The sequence below is a fragment of the Diadema antillarum genome, unplaced genomic scaffold, assembly GCF_040938485.1.
Source record: "Diadema antillarum isolate AM-2024a unplaced genomic scaffold, OU_Dant_1.0 seq00000136_RagTag, whole genome shotgun sequence".
Lineage (NCBI taxonomy): Eukaryota > Metazoa > Echinodermata > Echinoidea > Diadematoida > Diadematidae > Diadema > Diadema antillarum.
Genome location: NW_027271213.1, coordinates 1000553 through 1022451, shown reverse-complemented (window position 1 = coordinate 1022451; position 21899 = coordinate 1000553). Strand labels below are relative to the sequence as shown.

At 39.6% G+C, this 21899-nt stretch overlaps 1 protein-coding gene across 1 annotated transcript; it reads left to right on the top strand.

The window, feature by feature from the left end:
• Window positions 1-426: 426 nt before the first annotated feature.
• On the top strand, window positions 427-18102 carry LOC139727553 (zinc finger protein ZIC 4-like). Its single transcript, XM_071638534.1, has 2 exons — window positions 427-1612; window positions 17600-18102. Exons 1-2 carry the CDS (start codon window positions 427-429, stop codon window positions 18100-18102), a joined length of 1689 nt encoding a protein of 562 aa, XP_071494635.1.
• The last annotated feature ends 3797 nt before the right edge of the window (window positions 18103-21899 follow it).

The window sequence follows — 21899 nt, the reverse complement described above, 5'->3', positions numbered from 1 at the left end:
ATCGACATGGTTTACGCGTACTTTTCTGCCTGGGTTCGCGAGAAACTTTCTTTCTTTCTTTCTTTTTTCTTTTTCGTCAACTCGGCATGTCTGCCACACGTGGAGAACACGCATGCGCCGCAGTTTCTCCGATTGGTTGATTGGCCGTCAACTGACAGCTCCCCCAAAGATGGCCAATCAAGCGTGAGATGCAATAAGGCTGGCTCCGAAACGCGTTGGCCACTTCTAAACAAGGCGCTCCCCTGAGTTTGGGCAATCGCAAGGAGATCGCCACACCTGAGTGAACGCTAGCCGCCGATATTGGCCCGAACTACTGGAATAAAGTTCGCGGTAAGGTGTAAACCTGGTAATCCCCCTGCCGTGCCGGTGTGAAGAGCGACTAGCGGGGTGACTGAGATTTGGACGAGGCCCACGCCGAGACTTAGCATGAGTACGGAGACCCTTCCGCCGCAGTGCATGGACACCTCGCTGGTAAGGCCCGGGAGCTCGGCGCTACGTTTCCTCGACGTAGGGTCCCATCATTACCACCCTCACCAAAGCTTGAGCACGGTGCCCGGCTTCAGCATTCCGACGCCGGCCTACTCCGCCCCGACGCACTCGGCGGCAGAGACGACGCCGCTGAGCTCCGGGCTCGGCGAGAGCACCGGGATGGCGTTGAACATGAACCCCTACGGCATGGATAGTTCGCACATGGCGGGCACGCTGAAATTGAGCCCTCCTCATCACATGACGCCCGAGCATCAATCGACGGGGCAACCAAATTTTGGCAGCCAGACGCATAACGGTTATGTCCCTCACTCCCACGCCGCTCATCACCCTTCCCATCATGGCATGAGCAGCTATCCGGCGCCGCAGCCGTTCACGACACCTCGTGATTACCTAATCAGACGAGACCCATTGTCCGGATCGACTATGCCCCCGTTTAATGGACTATCATCGCATGATCCCATGCCGACGAACACCGGCGCCCACCACAGCATGTTCCCGACGACGAGCTCACTGCATCACGGACACCATGCCGACACCGGCTCGGCCCACGTCATCTTCCCGAGCCTGCACGAACAGACGGCTGGCTCGATGAACGGGCAGATGCGGCTGGGGCTGACTTCTGACATGCGAACAGACCAGTTTAATCACCACATGTCGGCTCCGAGAAACGATTATCTCACATCCCCACAGCTTCACAACCACCACATGAACATGAATATGAACATGAACATGGGTCCCCCTCACCACCCGGCCGCCCATCACGGCCCGCACCACGCCGCCTTTTTCCGCTACATGCGGCAGCCCATCAAGCAGGAACTCAGCTGCCTGTGGATAGACCAAGATCTGCCCGAGCCAAGAAAACCCTGCAATAAAACGTTTACAACCATGCATGAAATAGTCACGCATATAACAGTGGAACATGTTGGTGGTCCAGAGCAGACAAATCACACGTGCTTTTGGCAGAACTGTTCTCGGGAACAGAAGCCGTTCAAAGCCAAGTACAAACTCGTCAATCACATTCGTGTTCACACGGGAGAAAAACCTTTTCCTTGCCCATTCCCGGGATGCGGGAAAGTGTTTGCTCGATCAGAAAACCTCAAGATCCATAAACGAACACATACAGGTAAGAACGCAATATCCAACCTTCCCTCGAACAAAATAGACATAGACTGAATGAGCAAAACTGTTAGGTAGAAAAGAAAATACATAATGTGTTGTTGATGGACGAGATTGCTCTGTTAGGACATCTACTCTGTTTGTCACAGTCATTTATGCGATTTATAAATTGAGGTGATGGAAAAGAACATCTCTTTCGATGTGTAGTTAAATCAGGATAGCAAAAATAACATTGAAATGCTGTTTAAGCTACATGCCGTTGAGAGTATAGGATTCGTTTATATCATTTGCTTCATACAGGTTTAATACTTTACAAGTATCGCGCATAAGTAGTATGACAAGATTATGATTGTTTTGCCCGTTTAAACACTTCATCAAAGAGCATAAAGGGCGACGATGAGTGAGAAGTAAAATTTGCGACGTCCTGTGAGAAACTGTCAAAATAATGTTGTAGCCAGCATCAGTTAGTAGCTCCATGATCAGAGCATAACATTTTAGTGGCCAGTCGTAGCTCGTGAGGTATGTAAAACTCACCATAAGGACTTGCAACATTCTCTGTCGTAAACACGCGAGCAGTTTATCAACTCTGACACTAGACAGCGTCATAACTTGTTGGTACTCGCTTTGGCGGCCCATAAATCGTCTGCTAACGGTCCCATAGGGACACTCTCGCAGGACTGCGAGTACCTTTGATCCGACACGTTGAAATCGATGTAAGCTTTCATCACACACAGGTGTTCTCACTTGGTATACTTCTTAACGGTCATCCGGGCATGTGTTTACCAGGAATATGAACCGCAAACGTAACTTTCATTCAACGTGCATTAAAATGCACATTCGACGTGCCATGTGTATTCTAGACCAATGTGCAAGCAATTATGCCATTATAAAGGAAGGTCACATGCCGAGAACACCTTGACAGGAAGTGCCAAGAAAGGTCAAGAGGTCATCTGGGTTTTTGTTATTACTCCTATGCAGAACATTCACCTTTCATGGAAACAATCAATTTCCTATTTCATTCATCACAATGTGTACAAATTTGCAGACTGATTACATTTCTCAGAAGCTCTCTTCTTTCCTTTCTAATTCTAATAGTACGTCTTCAGAGTAGCAGTCAGTGCATGCAGTGCAATAAAACATAACCAAGATGTCATTTTTGTTTGTAATCCTAAATATTTAGCACGAGGGAAGTGAAATGAATTAATAGAACAGAACAATGCTTACGTACACAAAAACAAAATTTATAACAGTATTGAACCGCAATTGCTGAAAAAAAAATATGCCATAGATTTTAAGCTTTTCTAAATAATCGATAACAAATCTATGTGGTCTCTAAAGACTGTTTCATGAAAAGTCCAAAATTGTAAGAATCATCCTCTTCTACATTTTCCAGGAAAAATAAAATACCATTAAAGAAGAAACAATGTATTAGGCTATGATTCTTATTTGAACTTTAAAAAATACACCATTGTTCCTTTTTATTGTATCGTCACCCTATCACTTGTCCTTGGTTTGGTACTCCCAGAATGAGAAGCATTCGAAGTAAACAAAGAACCATGACGAGTGACCTCATCCGATTGAAACAAAAAACAACGAATATACCCTACTTTGCCTTTGAAAGTAATATATTTTAATATCCCTTCACATCGGTTGAAAGTAAGTTTTTTACTGCATATTGCAACAATTCAACGTCATGGAAGGAACAAAGAAAGAATGAAAGAAAGAAAAAAGAAGAAGAAAGTTATAGGGGTGAATTTTCATGAACTAGCTCTAAAGCGATGGCGCTATAATGAACAAAACGGGGATAAGTCGGTCATTAAGAAGAAAAGTAATTAAAGTCCCCTTGTCCCCATGCCTGCAAAAGAATGTTGGGTTTTTATTAAAGTAGTTACCCACATGCTCACACGCGACTTCACCATAGACAATCTCAGAGCGACTTCACCCACATGTCTTTTGTCTCCTACTCATGCTCGGCGGAGAGACGATTACTTACGACGAAGATTTGCTAATCCTGATTACAGCCACAAGACAGGCTGCAATATCCGCACCACTTAGAGCTGTCAATCCAAGCTAAATAAGAGCACCACTGTCTCTTTTTTTCTTTTCTTCTGCTCTCAAACTTCGCATAATATGAATATATGAAATATGGGTAATTGATGTTGTTGTATTTTCACACAGCGGAATTCATCTAGCAGTTTGTTATTGCTTAGATTGTCCTAATCGTCGAAAACCGGGACAGTTTGATTTAATAATCTCAAGCTCCGAAACAGTATCAGAGCCTCGGTAAATGTGCAATCCACCATCACAGCTTTACCTTGCATTGAAATAGCAGTTGTAGCCTTAGAATAGAGTCAGTGAAGGAAAAGCAATTCTTGGAAACGTGTATTATATCTTTTGAAATAAAATATTGTTCGCAGATAATGGTGTAAATATCGACAAAGCTTTAATGATCCGGCAACAGGGTAAAGAAAACTTAAATTCTGCATAATGTTCATTCGAAACAAAACAAAAAAGATGAAACAAAAGGCTAGACCCATGAAGCAAAAAATAAAAATGATAGTTAACACCACAACGTATATTGCGCGAAAATGTTGTTATTTTTGTTACTGTTTCGTTTGTCATCCATCGCGGATATGTTGGCCTTCAAGTGAATGAATTCAAAACCATACCTTATAGTGTACGTATAACCTTTACAATTTCGTGTAAAGGTAGAGCATAGTTTTGCAACTGCATAACGAAAACAATGTAAAGAGATGGGTGTAGGATGACAACAACCTGAGTTGAGAAGATTATGTATATAACTCAATGACCATTTTTTGAACGATCGGATTACTGAAAAATCTTATTTTATGCTTTGCTAAAGATAATCGCACTAGTCCCACGTATTCATGTCCATGCTGCTGCTGTTTAGCGTGCATGATCCTTAGCACAGTTCTTGTAACAAGATGTCAGTAAAACAAAAGCTACATGCTTATTTTTTCTTTGTTCTCCACACATATTACTTTTCACCAACTCTGAATTATTCTATGTTTCTTTTGGAAGACATGTTTAACTTAGAGTAATATTCACGAAATATCATCAACGCAAAAAAGTAACTGAATTGATTCTTGAGATCCTAATGTAAAAAAGTAAGATTAAAAGGGTTACTATTCAATTTATCATTATGTATTTCGAATCATATTCATAACTATAAAATATCTCTACATCCCAAAATCTTTCTGCACAGGAGTGTTCAAAAGGTGAGAAGTTCACGCTGACAGCAATCTTGTGCTGAGATATAACTCTAAATGAATTATGTGAAAAACGACACATGCTATTAATTTTACGGAACAAAGATGATTCAAGCACTTTTTAATCTTGACATAGATTAGATGTACAAGAAAACTTTAAGATCACCTTATTAACTTTGATTATGTTGTATCTTTATTTTTTTATTTTATTTGTTTTTTAAGGGAAGGCATACGTTCATTCCCTACACTTCAATTCATCTAAATTGTTCTTTTTAAGAAAACATCAACCCAATATCCCTGTCAATTAATGTCAATTGTTTCAACTTATCAGGTACATTTCTTACTATTCATTTCAAAGTAATGCTGTTCATAGAGAGAAAAGTATCAGGTGGTCATATTCATTCTAAGTATAAAGTATAATACTCTCAAAGCGTACTAGATTCAACATGCCAGGAAGTTCTGCCCATTGACAAAAATGATGTCTGACTTTCAATCCGTTGCAAGGTTACGTCCATCAGTGTCTCTCTATACGTTCTGTAACAACGGGTATCAATTGCTGTCACTCAGGCCTTAATTTTCCCCTTTGTGTCTCTTCATTCTTCTGTCCTCTTCTTCTGGACGTCACAAAGACAAAGAGTCTAATCCCGCATCTTGAAGGAGGGATTGAACAGCCTTTGTCAAGGGTGATTCTTCCGGCGAAGTCCCGAACACCTTTCCCCCCAATCAGCCGCCGATTGTTTAGCGGTGACGTGTGGGTCAAACCGACCGGGGCTTGCCGGGGCGGAAGCCGCAAGATTTCCACCCCCGTTTGAAAGGGAGGTCCCTTTCCCCAAACAATGGGTATAGCGCCACACAGTAACTTTGTTGGGGTGGTGGCAGCAGGAAACGAATTCGTGGCATTATCAGTCGTATTCGTGGTTTTTAGAGCTATCAATGGTGAGAAGGAAAGGTATGCCTCACATCAAGACACACCAAGTTGTTGTTGATAAACACGTCTCATTTGATTACACGGGTCACAAGTATTCATTCCAGTGTATAGATTTTGTCGGACTTAGAAGTCTCCCCGGACGCATAGTCGTGCTTGTGAACCAGAACAGCGTAAATTTTACGGAGACGAAGCATGTGAAGGGTTTAAACTTGACTGGTTAGTGACGAACATGGAAAAGAACACCGTAACTCTTAAACAGACTGCAGCCGAATCAACGCAAATTTCGAAGAAATGTTAGTCGAAGAAGTAAAAATTTCCTACATATAAGTCACTCACAGAACATGCTTTGTCAGTTCGTTTGTGCACATACTTACTGTGTACCCATTATGAATGTGGATGTGGTTTTATCCAATATACTTAAACTCCCTTTGTCGTTATTATATGAATCTTTGATATACAACAATTCTTCAAATTTAAAAATACACTACTGTATATTGCGTAGAATTGTGTTGGCGGATGTATACAAATGCACGCCTTCAAAACTCGCAGTTTCTTCGAGGTAAACAGCACAAGGAGTTCACTGACTTTGTGGAGTTGCGGGAAAAGTAAGCGGGCTTTATGGGTCGATGCGCTCGGAGTTACGAATCAACCCCTACGCTACCCTTGAGAGTCCAGATGATAAAGCCATCAGTACCGGTCGATGAGAGATGTACTCGACTCTTGTCAACAGCAATACACTTGAACTAGCCCTCAAACATTTCCCCCCATTAATTCTCGGTACTCAGAGAGCTCCCGAATTTTATATCCCCGTGCAGCAAAGCCTTTCGAAACTGTGTTGGGGTGGGGGGAGACACTCAATACAAAATCAAAGCTTTCTGAAGGCAAATTGAAAATGAGAAGAGCGTAGTTATATTTGGTAGTACTGATACATTACAGATTTAATTTTAAAAAATGAATTTGATGAATTAGCATAATAACTATCCTTGTTATTGGTATTCTGTCATTTCTTTTCTAACATCATAGGGCTTATTTATTGCTATCATTATTATTGCCATTATCGTTATTACTGTTATTATTATTATTATTATTTTAATAATTATTATCCTTATCATTATTACCAATATCATTTCATGATGATGAAGATGATGACGACGATTACCTTGGTGGTCATCATCATTATTATCATCATTGTTAATATTTCATCTTAAAACCTAGAGATTTGATAGTGAAGGAAATGTATGACTTCACCCCATGTTAATATATACACGTTGCTTTTCGAAAAAGGAGACGGATAATTATTTGCTGTAAGATGTACCAAATCATAAATATTCTATCTGATGATTTCTAGCTTATCGTGATATCGATATATCGACGCGATAATACTGAAATTTAACATGTAAACGTTGATATAACTTATTTTCATTGTCATTAATGACACATTCGGCCACTGTCACGTGACTGTCTTGCAAATAAACTCTCCCTTAACTGAAGGATAAACGTTTTTCTTCCACAAGAGAAGTAGGGCAAAAGGAATCACTTTTAGCATACTAAAGTATTCATTAATGTGGATGTGGTGACTATCCGATAGATTTTTACCAATGAATCTTTATATACTTGGGTACGTGAACGATACAAAATAATTATGATTGCTTCAACTCTAATTACACCACTGACTATCTAGGGACTCAATTCAGGTAGTTCAGTTACTAAACTTAATACCATTTACTTCCATTGTCCATGATACATTCGTATGTTTTACACAAGGCTTCAAAACACAGAAAGGCAATGAAGGCAAGTAAGAGAATAATGCTTAAAACAAGGTATTATGCATTACCCTCTTATTCGTCGTTCTGTTTGTTTGTTTTTTTGAAACCTCACGTGCAGATGCATCTAGGAAGTCGATAATGTTAGGTGCTTTAAGAGCAGCATGTAGACTTCAATAAGTAGTAAATAACTCTCTTTAGAGTGAATATCTAGACTTTTTAAAGTGCGGAAATCGAAAAATCGGAAAGTTATTTAACATGATCATAACATAACTTGGAAGTGGGCGTAAAGTTAAACCAAAATTATTTGAATAATTTCTTTTTAATCAACGAATTCATGCATACAGAAAAAACTGGCAAATAACCCAAAGATATATAAATAATTCCACACTTTGTTATAATTCACGTTTGGTATCATATTTATGATCAAATTTTAGTTCAAATGTGTGCAATGCTTTTTAACCTTTCCACCAAAGAATTCTTAAAGCAGTTAGTAGAAGTCTAGCAAGGTGTCGTATTAAATGTCATGATATAGTCAACTGATGCTTTGACTGTTGACCTTATATATATATATATTTTTTTTTTTTTTATCCCCAATCTATCACACAAAGAAGATTTTTCATTTTTTTCATTTTCATTTTTATGATGATCGCTCCACAAATAGAACTTTCACATGTCACGCGATCAAGAGAATATATCTAAGTATGAAAAAGAACTTTTTGATAATCGTTTGATAACTTTTCTTGTAAAGGAAAATATAACGACACGAACGCATTAATTTCGTCAAACGTATTTTGCGAATATGTGTGCATATTTCGTATGCGTAGCTTCTATAACGACAGGGCGTGTGCCATGGTATGTATGTGTATGTGTAGAGGAACTTGGCATGAGAAGCTAAGATGGCCGCCATGTGGGATTCCACGCTTGTGTATTCATAGCTGCAACTCGGTATCCATGCTTGATATAGTAAACCAATGACCTCTCCCCAACTCAAACTAACCCCGGCACACGTGAACCCGACGCCTGCCGCAGCCCTGGTGCCCTCGACCCAGTCCCGCAGGGACTCACGCGACACGAGATCCTGTGGGTTAACCCGACGCGGCGCGTTTCAGACGATGGGAGCCCTCTTTCTAGCAAAAGTTTTTACTTCATCAAATCCTTTTTATTCTCCCTCCCTCTTCCATCCCTATCCGCCTTTTTTTTTTCCGTGATAGCATGGACCTCTTTACCCCGATACGTGTGATCTTATTCCGCATAGCTTGAGGGGAGTTTGACACTTGCTGAACTCGGGAGCGAGTGGGGAGGAGACGCGATATTCTAGCGGAGTGCCTGCTTTGTCATTTACTACATGCACAGGCACATACTCACTCGATCTGCATTAAAGTTGACAACGAATGAAGAAAGCGTAAGCACAGGGAATAGTGGAAAGTCTTCATTAATCCCTTAAAAAAGACCCCCATTTTGAGATGTAAAATCATTTGTTTAAATCGCATCTATATTGATGTCTATTGTTTTGTATAGATAATCTTTTGCATCTGAAAAGAAACCCAACACAAATATTATCTATGTGCCAGCTATAGTATCGTCTCTTTTACCTTGCCAATCAAACAAGAGACTGAAGGTGGTGAGAGTTAGTTATCATTGTCAAAGAGACATAAAAGTGATGATGACGACACGAAACTAATACTATCTTTGTCAAATTGAGGATGTTACCATGGTTACTATTGTTGTCACATAATATACGTACAAGCTAGAAAAGATGGATAGATAGATAGATAGATTGATAGTATAAATAAGAAAGTTGGAAAGAAAGATAAAAGATAAACAGATGGACAGATAGATAGACAGACAGACAGACGACGGGCAGATAGATAGATATAGGTAGATAGATAGATAGATAGATAGATCGATAGATAGATAGATAGATAGATAGATAAAGGGAATAGATATTGATAAATTGTAACTGCACTTATATCTCTCAAGGTTCTAAAAACAGTCCCACTTTTGATTGGTGGTTTATGAAACCAATGTCAATAGTAGATTTAATTCGATGGACTTTTCTCTTACACTCACAGTTGGTCACTTCAATAAACCACCGACGTATATATATTATCAACACAATTTTTGGTAATTCCATTGCTTACGAAGACAATTTTTAAGCCTTTTACAAAGGAATGAATGAAGACGGAGGGAACACACAGACACATTCACAAACCGAGTTAAAGAATTAGGCCTAATAACTTTATATCCCAGCAGTATATGATTTTCATTTTCAAATCAGTGTTTGCATTTCTGCTAAATATGATTACCAAAATCATACTCCACCTGACTCAAAAGTAATGAGATCTATGTCAGAGTGGCAACAATTACGCACATAGGGGATTTTCAAACTTTATAATTTTCCGAATAGTTAAAAACAAAAACACCTTTTTAATGTAAAATGATAACGATTGAGTGTGTCTATATATCTGTGTGTGTGTGTGTGTGTGTGTGTGTGTGTGCATGCGCGCCTTCAAAATGCATATCCTTTTGTTACATTTATAAAGTAAAGCAGAATAAAAATCTCAAAAGCTTGCTTTATTCATAAAGCTTTGTAATATAGAACTAAGAAGTCATGGTTTTGAGGGTGTGCATCTACATGACAAGAAGTTTTTGAAAAAAAAAGAAGAAGACGGGGGCATACTTTGTAGAAAAGAGTTGTCGTCGTCATGAGTGTGACTGTCAGCTATGATTCTGACGTTTTCATAGCATTTGTTTTTTTTTTTATGTAAACACATTGTTTATATTTCATGTTAGACAAGAGATACTTCGACCTAAGAAGAACTATGTCTCAAAGAGCAATTTCTTAGTATAAAAGTGGAACATCCCGTTGTGTGGCAAACGTTTTCACACTGTGCCATACTGTGTTCCACACTGTGGCGTACTGCGTTCCACGCTGGTTTTACACTGTGGGAAACTGTGTCATTTCCATAATTATCAGAGGCGGTCCGTTGTAACACTATTCTCCTGTCGTCAGGGGCAACGATAACAACAATAACAGTCCCTGCATGCTGACGAAATGTAGTTTTGAATCGGCATATTTCATAAATGTACTCAGTGAAATCAGGTGACTTGGAACTTTGTATGTAAGACATATCTGGAGTTCAAATGCCAATTGATTTATACGGATTGTATATCTTTCGATGTCTCAACGTGAATTAAGTGTCTTTGTATTATGAATACGTGTACTGAGAAGTTCACTACTGTACTTATTTCAAACGTTCGTCGAATTGTTTTTATTGCAACTCATAGACAAGTTGCCCTTCATCGATGTAAATGGAGACCGATAATTCAGTGTTTAGCTGTAGCCATGATAAAAATCATGGGCACAATACTCGGGTTGGACTCGAACAAACGACCTCCTGATTGCTAAACAGGCGTCATATCCAATAGACTGCAGATCTTCCGCCCAATAACCAGTGATGGTTTTGATGCCTTGATATACACTGTAGCTGCATCGTCCTCATGTCTTCCAATGGTTATGGGACGGAGCGAGTGAGTGAGCAGCGGGTACTAAATATTTATTCAAATTAAATGATTTTTGCATTCAGTTGCTTTTATTTGCAACTGATTGACAAGTTCCAAATTTCAAACATGTGGTACATTTTGTAATCATGTCATAAGCACTCAGATGAGATACGTCGATGGAGAGTTGCTGGACGTTGATCACGCGATCTGGCACAGCACCACCTTTAACATTGCAATGAAGGAGAACCAACCTGCCAGGATGCGGAATGGAGGATTCCTCAGGGAGGGAAGGGGAGGGGAGGGGAGGGGAGGGGAGGGGAGGGGAGGGGAGAAGAAGAGGAGTACATGGAAAAAAGCTTGCCTGCAGAGAAAGCTGGCCGGAGAGGAAGAGAAGGGTGGCAGAGAGATAGATAGAGGGGAGAAGGAGAAAGGGAACGGAGAAGGTAACTTAATTCTATTAATGTCATCTTGGCTCTGATGTTCATTCTCCTTATACTTGCGCCATCAGTCAACACTGACACGCTCTACACAACGTACACGACACACACACATTCACGACACTCAACATGCTCAAATAGTACATGTATGGTGTACTATACTACATCAGCGGATAAAACGAAAAACAGTTGAATTCCACGTACTTCAAGAGCCAATGAGGATGATCATTAATTCAATCTTTAATTCTCCAATAGTAATTGAGGTGGTCCCCACAAAATGTGAATTAAAGCGTCCTACACCCCCTTAAAATAAAAACAAACTGTTAGAAATATGCTGCGATACAACAACCAATTACCAATAGCTACATCATTTTAACGAGCTGTAGAACAGCTGTTTAGTAGGATTACCATTTTTTACTATTTGCTATTTTCCCATCACTATTGCCATTTTGGAATATTCTGCATTGTGCCCTGAACAATTTATTGTACTTAACTTTCATGATGTTATTATACCATCACAAGTACAATTTTTGAACCAATCATTACTGTTTCCATCATACTAAAGCCCCAAATATTGCCATTATCATGATGATACTCAGTGTTTGTGTGTTTTTTGATGAATTGATGTAATGACATTGTTCCGTATGTTTTTTTTCCATATATGGCCGGGATTGGTTTTTGTTTCATGTTATTCCACTTTTTTATTGTTCTTCTTTTACGTAACACGTAGGAGTCCCATAACCATGTCTAACTTCTGGCTCTTGTGCAATGATTAGGCCAGGTGCTGTATTATGATCGTTTTAATCTGTGTACAAAATACATGATTGTCTGAAATCCTGTGTCAATACGTAGTATTGAAATCTATGTCACTGGAAATTAAGCAACAATATTTACCATTGCTACTTATTGGAAATTAAGCAACAATATTAACCATTGCTACTTATTGTGTATTAAATACACAATAAGTAGCAATGGTAAATATTGTTGCTTAATTTCCAGTGACATAATGATGCACATCTGCGAATATGATCATGGTTAATCACCAAGCAGGTGTCAAGTGCAATAAGTAGGCCTATTTGATTACTTCGTAATTTCTTCAACTGTGATAATAAGAAAAGATTCTTATGGGTCTGTATTTCGAAATGTGTGGATCGTTCCTGGATATTTCTTCAGAGTCTGTTTTCCGTGATAACATTTTGCAGTTTTACAAAGTTCCCTCTTTAGGCTGTTGATGGTATAGGGGTAGTACTCACTCCGTAAAAATAGTTTTGGAGCTAAACGAAATAGCAAAAGTAATAAAATTTTTCGGGGGAAAATACACCTATATGCATGGATGAGTCATCAAGCAAGAGAAAGTGCGTTGTTTGTGACTCAGCAAATCTTCAGAATAACGTCAATTTGATATGTAAGAACCGTAGGAAAACTCATTGTGCTGGCATATGACCCTGTACCAACCTCTCATCTGCGTGGTTGGTGTAGGACGCTTGCGTTCGGGGTTGAGCGGTGCAGCGATGTCATGCCGCGCCCAACCCTCCCGAGGGATAGTTGTTATTTCAGGATATCAACTAGGCACTCAATTTTCGTGATTTTCTTTCATTTCTCTTGCTGGCAATCGTGTCCACGAGCTATAAACGACAGGGAGTTTCGGTACTGGCTCATTGGTGTTTACTCTTCTGAATAACCCATATATTTCTTATATCTTTAAAGGCAGACTTGGGGTAGATACTATATTCGTTCATAATATGTTTGGTCTAAATGAAAACCAAACACGCACACACACACACAAAACTGCAATGCATACCAGTGCATGTACTCCTTACACACCTCATTAGGTATTGTTCGTTGCTTATACTTACCACTCAGATGCTGGCATGAGAGATTGACAAGTTCAATTTCAATGGTGGTTATGATGATCAAAGAAAATTGTATGAGTGTGTGTCTAATCTAAGTTTTATTTCTTTGTTCTATATTGAACTGATATCACTAAAACTACCATAGTTCCCTTCAATTATGTTTAGAAAATGACAGATATTCATAACATTGTGAAGACACAATTTACATCATTCTCTCTGGTTTTTTTCATATATTTTGCTTTAATAATGGGATTACAACTGTTTCATGTACCTGTTTGCACCATGTTGTGGTGCTCCGAGTCGTTTCCAGCACATTTCATTGCAAATGTTGTATCCTCCGTCCTTGTAGTAGTGGTAGTAGTAGTAGTAGTAGTAGTAGTAGTAGTAGTAGTAGTAGTAGTAGTAGTAGTAGTAGTAGTAGTAGTAGTAGTAGTTGTTGTTGTTGTTGTTGTTGTTGTTGTTTTGCTTCCGTTTTTTTTGATTGCTTGTGCTTATTTTGAGATCGTCAACATAGCAATTAAATACGACGCCGAAATTGCAAGCACACACACACACACACACACACACACACACACACACACACACACACAAAGGAAAAAGATAATGCTGTAAGGCGTTTGTTGATATTTAACTGTTTGTATCTATAAATGTCATTTTTTTTTTCTAACTCGCCGTTGAATCTTGTACATATCATGGTGTAGTAATGTGTGAGGCGCATTTGTCGAAGAGCAGTTGTTGACAATCCGAGACAGTATACTACGTGGAGTTAGGAACGTTCATCAAACCCATATCCCCCAAGGTCAATAATGGAAGCTAATTGGTATCAGCGATTGACATTGACCAAAATGAAAAAAAAAATCCTAATGAAGCAATTATACGTTTGAGAGGCGTCTCTTAGCCGATTGAATGGGTGGGTAAGGCACATATTTACTTTATTGTGCTGTGGCCAATTTGAATGGATTGCTTTTCACAGCCTGTCTATTGATCTGATATTCTAAACGTTACCTCGTCGGCTTATCCCATTGATCATACTTGAGCGATAGCTGATCGATATAATCATTCGAAATAATACTGCTTGAGTTGTTACGTAACGCAGAGTGGCGCCTTTTCGACGGAGAACCTAAACACTTCACTAGTCTACAATACCACACTTCCTTGTTTAAGCATGACAGTCTATCTACCCTTCCAGCAGTGAAGTGTTACTAAAGAGAATTTGGGAAGATATTTTTTTCATCTTTTTATACGCAGAATGGTTGATTCCGCAGCTTAAAAGGAAACCAAAGCCCAAATATAAATGTGGATTGAGTGAAAACACCAATATTAGAAGAACACATCAATGACAGTTTGAGGAAAATCGGATAATCGAGTCAATAATTATGAATTGATATTTTTAAAGTTTAGGTGCCGTCATCGCTGGATAAGGAGACTTCTACAGTCCATGACATCATTTTGGACAACAATATGACAGAAAACGAAAATTCAACATATTTTCACTTTTCTAGGATAATGAAAGCGCACTTGATTTTCTTCTTTCAGAAAGCGGGGGAATGATATTACCTTTAACTTAACAAGCTATGGAATCTGCACTTTTCATGAAAAATGAAAATGTGTTGAATTCTCTTTTTCTTTATATTGATATCCAAAATGACGTCATGAAGTGTAGTAGTCTTCTCATTCAGCAAAGACAACACCAAAACTTTGAAAACTCCTATATCTTTTGAATCTGTCGTCAGATTTTTCTCACACTGTCACTGATTATTGTGTTCCACTTAAATATTGCTGATTTCACTCAATCCACAGATATAATCAATTGGGTTCTGGTGTCCTTTCAATCCCTAACAGAATGTACTTTTTTGTACCAGATATTACATGGAAAACTATACTCAAACTTTAAGAAGATTATATCTGACATGATTTCGCTTTAAGATTTAAACAGGTAGGCCTACAACATTCAAGTCGTTATTGAGACCAGAAGTGATAAGTTATCAGAGTGCTGCTGCCACTGAGATCTTGAATCCTTATCCACGATCACGCCTCGGAGGAAATTTCATCCATCCGAAAATGCGAAAGTAACGCTGATGGATCTTCTTAACGAGATTCGCATTATAGAGTTTGCCGCGACATTTTTGTTTTTATTTTTGTGCCTAATTGGATATTTCACAAGACCGCCACACTCTCGTACAGTATTATTTTCTGTTACGCTCTAGGTTACTAGCATATTTCTGTAGATAAGTCGATATTAAATACAATCAGCACAATGAATCCCGCAGATGTTGTTGGTGCAAATGTACAATCAATAATGCAAATATATGCTCATTTGATAGTTTAGGAGCTGATATAGTCACACCCTGCTCCTATTGCAGATTTACTACAACTATTTCTTTAATTGTCTTCTTCTGTTCCCTCCCTTTCGCATCCTCTGTTCCATCTTTTTCTGTTATAAAAGTAGTTAAAGTTAAGGATATTTCTAACTGCAATAAAAAACTATATCTCTCCATACACCAAGAATGGCAGCTGGCGCTATTTTGACTGTACTGCCGTCATTTCTTCGAATCCATAAACTCGTCAATTTTCGGCCAAATCCCCATTTCCCCTTTCAGACCTTTGCCATTGACCGTGGTGAGTTCTTGACCAGACGTGGACGTCGTCTCGTATTCAGTCATTTCTTTTTCTTTTTCCTCTCTGCTCCCCTTCTCTCTCTCTCTCCTCTCCCTCATCTCCCCATCTCCTCAGCCCCCTCTCTCTCGTGCTCATATGTCTATTAGTGTACCTTATGCGGTATAGGTCCACGGGATTAGATTGAAATTGACCACAAATAGTTATTCGAATTATCCACGGAGATGAAAACTCTCCATAGGCAAGTCATCCGGGAATTCTTGTCGACACCCACCACTTCCGCTTTTCTGCGGGGCTCCTTGTAGATGTGACGACAGATTTCTTTTTGATCTCTCCTCTCTCTCAGCTGTTGATCATTTTGGCTTGCCCCTTTCCCCCGAAATCTTTTGCACTTCTTTCAGATTTTGCCTAAAACTTTGGCACTACATTAATGATAATGATAATGATAATTTGCATTGATGTAGCGCCTTTTTTTAACTCGATACAAAGCACTTTAAGATGTTGTCCTGATGGGCCACCATTGGAGTCAAAATATGTCAAAACTACTGGACAGTGACAGTGACAAGTTCAATGAGAACAATGGTTTTCGAAAACGATGATATGTCTCCAAACTGTGTTTCACTCTTTCGAATGCTGGTGAAGATTTCAGATGAGGAGGGAGAGAGAGATCAGTAGTTTTTGAGCAGCTGAGGAGAAAGCGTCATCGTCATCCACTTTGCTATTCAGTGTTCGCACGGAAGTCACGAAAGTTGATAGTTTGGTAGACGAGCGTAACTTGAATGGGTATGTCGCAAATGACCCTCCATGAAGTACTTTAGTGCTGTGTTGTCGGCCATTTTGTAAACCGGTATAGAGGGAGATTGAATAAGCTTCATTATACAAATTTATATATTTCTGATATAATAGGGAGAGAGCTGGTAGACCAAACTCTTGCTCCTACTATGCTTGTTGGCTTTGGAGAGTGCTGTAGCTAGTATCAACGTGTGTTGTTGTTTTTTCAAGCAGATTGTTTGGATAAGTGTATTATGTGCGTCAACGATTCAGACGGAATGCAACTATATGTGCGTGCTACTAAATATGCAAATGTGTATATGACGTACGCCTGTGTAAGGAAGTTGTCGGATGACGACAGTTGCTGTCAAAGATATCTGGAGTATTAAGGAGGAAATATAGGTTTTCCCGTTCATTTTCATTTTTTTTCATTCAATTTCATAGATTATTAGTTCAATGTCGTCCTAAGAAATCTGGAATATGCCAATCCTAATTTCAAATTGTCTTTTGTTGATCATTTTAAAACAAAGTCGATTCAATTTAGTCATTTGTCACACATTCTCGTCATTTACAAATTCATCCATCGCACTCGCTGCACACATAACAGCAAAAGCAATTTCGTTTCCATCCAATTTTCCTTCATATTCAGCTCATATTTTATCATCTGTTGTGATTTCTTGGTTATTTCATTTTACCTGCAACCATTCGCTCTTCGGCATTTGGAGTAACATACACACACATGTACCCCACCCCAAAACACAAACACACATACACACACATTTACACACATTTATGACTAATTGGTGTTGGTGACATGTGTTGGTATTGGTAATTATTTTAGCATAACTCATTCAAAAGAAGAATTATCTTTTTTTTTTCTTTACTGCAGGTGAAAAGCCATTCAAGTGTGAGTTTGATGGCTGCGATCGTCGATTCGCCAACTCCAGCGACAGGAAGAAGCACTCGCACGTCCACACATCGGACAAACCTTACAACTGTCGGATTCGAGGATGCGACAAGAGCTACACCCATCCGAGCTCTCTCCGCAAACACATGAAAGTCCACAGCAAGTCCCCGCCCCCACCCGGGTCGTACGACACCGCCAACGACAGCAGCAGCGAACCCTCGCCGGCGGGGTCTTCTGACGCCAACAACCAGCCCGTCGGCGGCGCCTCGATCACGGCGTCGAGTCTGGCCACCAACGCCGGCACGAACTTGAGCGAGTGGTACGTGTGCCAGAGTGCGGGAGGGATGCCCACTCCACCCAGCAACGAACCCTCACCCGTGAGTGGGTCGGGAGCGAACAGTCACGCCCCAAGTGTGGGGTCCACGCTGCTCACCCACTCCGCTGGGTTGGGGCGAACCTCCAACTCAAGCACGTCCTATCCGTGACTTCGAAGGGAGAAAATACAGAGCGATCAAACTTACTTTTGTAATCTCCCGAACTTATTTTGCCAAATCCTGTATGCCGACTGATGTTTTTATGCACTATTCTGCAAGTGACAATACGCGATTTGAACCATAGTCACGGCATGTATGTACAAAATTCATTTCAACATCGATATACACAAAATTAATGTCGGACACAGTGTACTATTGACTAAACATTATACATGTGTACCTGAGTGTGAATTTTCAGAGAGAATGCGAGATACATTGTTTTCCAGACAGATGTTTGTGCAAGTCGGGTAATCGCTTGGTGTCCCGCACAGGTCGGTGCATCAATAGGCATAACTGTGGTCAGTGTGTCTCTGTTTTTTTGCCCGAGCCATAACAGGCTAGCGGGAAAACAAAATGTCCGCCCTCCCGTGAGCGACCGTGGCCTCCAATAATAGAGTCACGCAGGTGTAACTAAACACCTAGGTCGAATTCTACGTACGAGCATGTAGCCGTGTTTGTATCGTCATTCCGATCACCTCTGTCGTGCTTTTAAAGCGACGAATTAGCTCACTGCACAAACAAAAGATACTCGTACCATTTCACTTGTATTTCTATACGTTTTCTCATGGAAACCAAATTGAGAAAAGGAAGAAAACAATAAGAAACAAACTTATGAACCTGTGAAATATCTGTCACTCATTGTGAGGGGAGTCATTGCATTAGGTAGACATTTTAACAAAAGTACCCTAAATGATCAAATCAAATAGTCATATTCAGTTTTTGGGACATAATGTTGACGTATTGTCATTCGTAACTTAAAAGACAGTGATAACCTCGTTTTCACCAATGTTTTCACCAATGTTTTCTCGATGGCTGCCTTATCAACATGATCAAAATTAAATAGAAACTTGCGTAATCAAAAATGAATAAATCATGTCGCAAATTGATGAGAAAAACCACGATTAGTTACAAACATTAAATCTAATAAAGCGTAATATAAGATTGCTCCGTGGGTGTACACTTTTAAGATGAATACCTAGCCTAATATCATCATGTGCATGCCACTTAAGATTAAACAACTCGAGAATTCTAGATCAAAGTCAGCACTGAAGTCTTGAAAACTAAAATTTCCGACAATGGGATCAAGCTCAGTTTTACAAGACAACTGATGCTTATAAGCAGATACACATGATAAACAAGTTTATCAAAATCATATGCCATTGTTATTGATCCCGACTACCCCCAAATGCCCCTGATTGGTAAATAAGTATCAAATAAAAGAAAGACTGGAGCTCAGTTACATAGAATCTGTAACGTTGTTATACCTTCTTCAACTTCTAACCGAATTAGAGTATATTGCAGTTGTTGTTTTTTGTATCCGAGTGTCTCTTTTTGACAAGTTCGCATTCGAACTGATGTGGAAATTACTTCGAAAGATTTGTCGTTTTTGATACTGGCCGCGTTGGAAATGTGAATGTGAAGTTTCACACTTCCGCACTTTGTGACGCAGAAGCGACGTATAGTTTGCACACTGTAGTCCATACAATTCACTCATGTATTCACATGAAAAATTGATTATATCGTTCACTATATCATCATTTGAACAACTACATTGAACTATTATGCCCCAGACTTGCCCAAAAAGGCTATAACAGATAGCGAATGTATATATATGTTTTATCGATGGCAGTCCGACCAATCACCAGCAGTCCTTAGTATGGATTTCAACAACGAGTGGAGGTTTGGATCTGTCGCGTCACAATTTCGAAACAGAAGATGTCAGTCAGCATTAAAATTGAGTTGCCTTCGCGTCTTCTTTAACTTTCGACATGGAGTTCAATGCAGAGATCGATTTCGTGTTCGTCAGTAAAATATCAACTATGTTTCACCTGTTCATAACTGTCAGCTGAACAATATTGTATGTGTGATGTGAATGTCAACTGTCGCGCAAGTACTACATGTCGACGTTTAGTAAAACATGTCTTGATATGTGTGCATCGATGCAAATTGTTTTAAACCCAAAAGTACAGCGCCCTGTATGTTAGGTAAAATGGATGTCAGCAAGAAAAGAATGTGCCTGTGTTCTTCATTATTAATCTGAATTAAGCTGTCAAACGTTCGTGCAGATATTCATGATTGATTTTCTGTTGCAATTATTCACTGATTGTTCTGATCCGTTCACCACGACCGTATGATTATTGGCATCATAATTTGTTAGCACAAAAAGCACTGGATGCTCAGACTTGCTCTTCAAGCCATTGCAATCCCTAGAATATCTTTTCTGAATTTGACTAGTATGATGATGATGATGATGATGATGATGATCCACAGCATCTGTATAGTGCCATACATCTGTGTAGAAACATTCAAAAGCGAAGCATGTGTTTCAGTGTACGTCGAACTCCGTCCTATAAAGTTAGATATAAATACATACATTTCTAAAATAACGTAACAATTTCAAGAATCTTCATGAAACAACGTTTTCACATTGTTTCACTCTAACTAAACTGGATATCATCATTCTAAGATGTTGGGGTCTGATTGACTGATTCATATAAAGTTTCCTCTACAGAGTTCTCGCTGTTTTATCCTGAAACTCACATAAGTCAGAATTAGACTATACATGTAATACTTTTTTTTAAAACAACGCATCGTGATAAAAAAAAATGACGGTTGCAATTCAAAAGAGTCAGTTTGGGTCGAAGTTTATGTAATCAGACACGAATATTCTTAGAGCTGTAATGTATAGGGCATCCTGCAAAAGACGTCTAAATTTTCTGTCAAATTATATAAAAAAAGATCATATGAAATGAATCCAAATGAAAGTGAGATGTGAGGAAATGTTGACTCCAATGTGAGATGTATCATCCGCCAAACACCCACCTGTGTATTCCGGGAATGTCCTCTTTCTTCACTCTCGACAAGTCCTTAAAGAGGATTGAGGACAAAAAACGCTTCCATTTCGTAGTTTGACTCGATATTTTTTACAATAAGGGACACCCTCGGCCGTGATAAGGCAAAGGAACGTAACTCAAAATTTGGGCATTTTGAGTTATGAGCATATGGCTCCTAAATAAAATGTGCTCTTTTTAATGGTGAATGTCTCAATTCTCAAATGTTTACCATTTCAGAGATAAAAAGCGTATCTCAAACACCTTTTTCACAACGTTGCCGTTTCCAGCTAGGCAAAACAACGTAAGCTGAGATACGTACAGAAATGACAAAGAAAGCATTTTCGCTGTTACGGCAAATGAACGTATCTTTACATACACTGTTTCTTCATGGTGGTTTCTCAAGAAAAAAGAAGGAACTTGCGACGCCAAAAGAACGTATGTCATCATACAGCGCTTTGCTGTATAAAATCAGGGCCATGCGCGCTACAGTCAGCACGGCAAAAGAACGTATGTCATCATACAGCGCTTTGCTGTATAAAATCAGGGCGATGCGCGCTACAGTCAGCACGGCAAAACAACGTATCAACATCGTGGCCATCACAACACACGCTACACTGCATAACTCTATATGTGCAAGACCTACGGCTACGTGCTGCAGATCCATTTCAGCCGCGGCAGTGAGTGAAGTGCCGCCGCTGATGCCGGGCCGCTTGCGACAACAGCTGCAGCAGTGCCGCAGCAGTGCTGCAGCAGAGTACTGGTTGACTGGCAGGCAAGCTTTGCTGCCGTGTGAACCATGAAGTCATGCCAGTTGTTCTGTTTTGCAGTCATGGAATGGATATTCTCCTGACCAGTTAATGCTACCACAAAGAAAATCAGCGGTAACACCGGTAAGTTTTATTTTGTTTTTGTCAG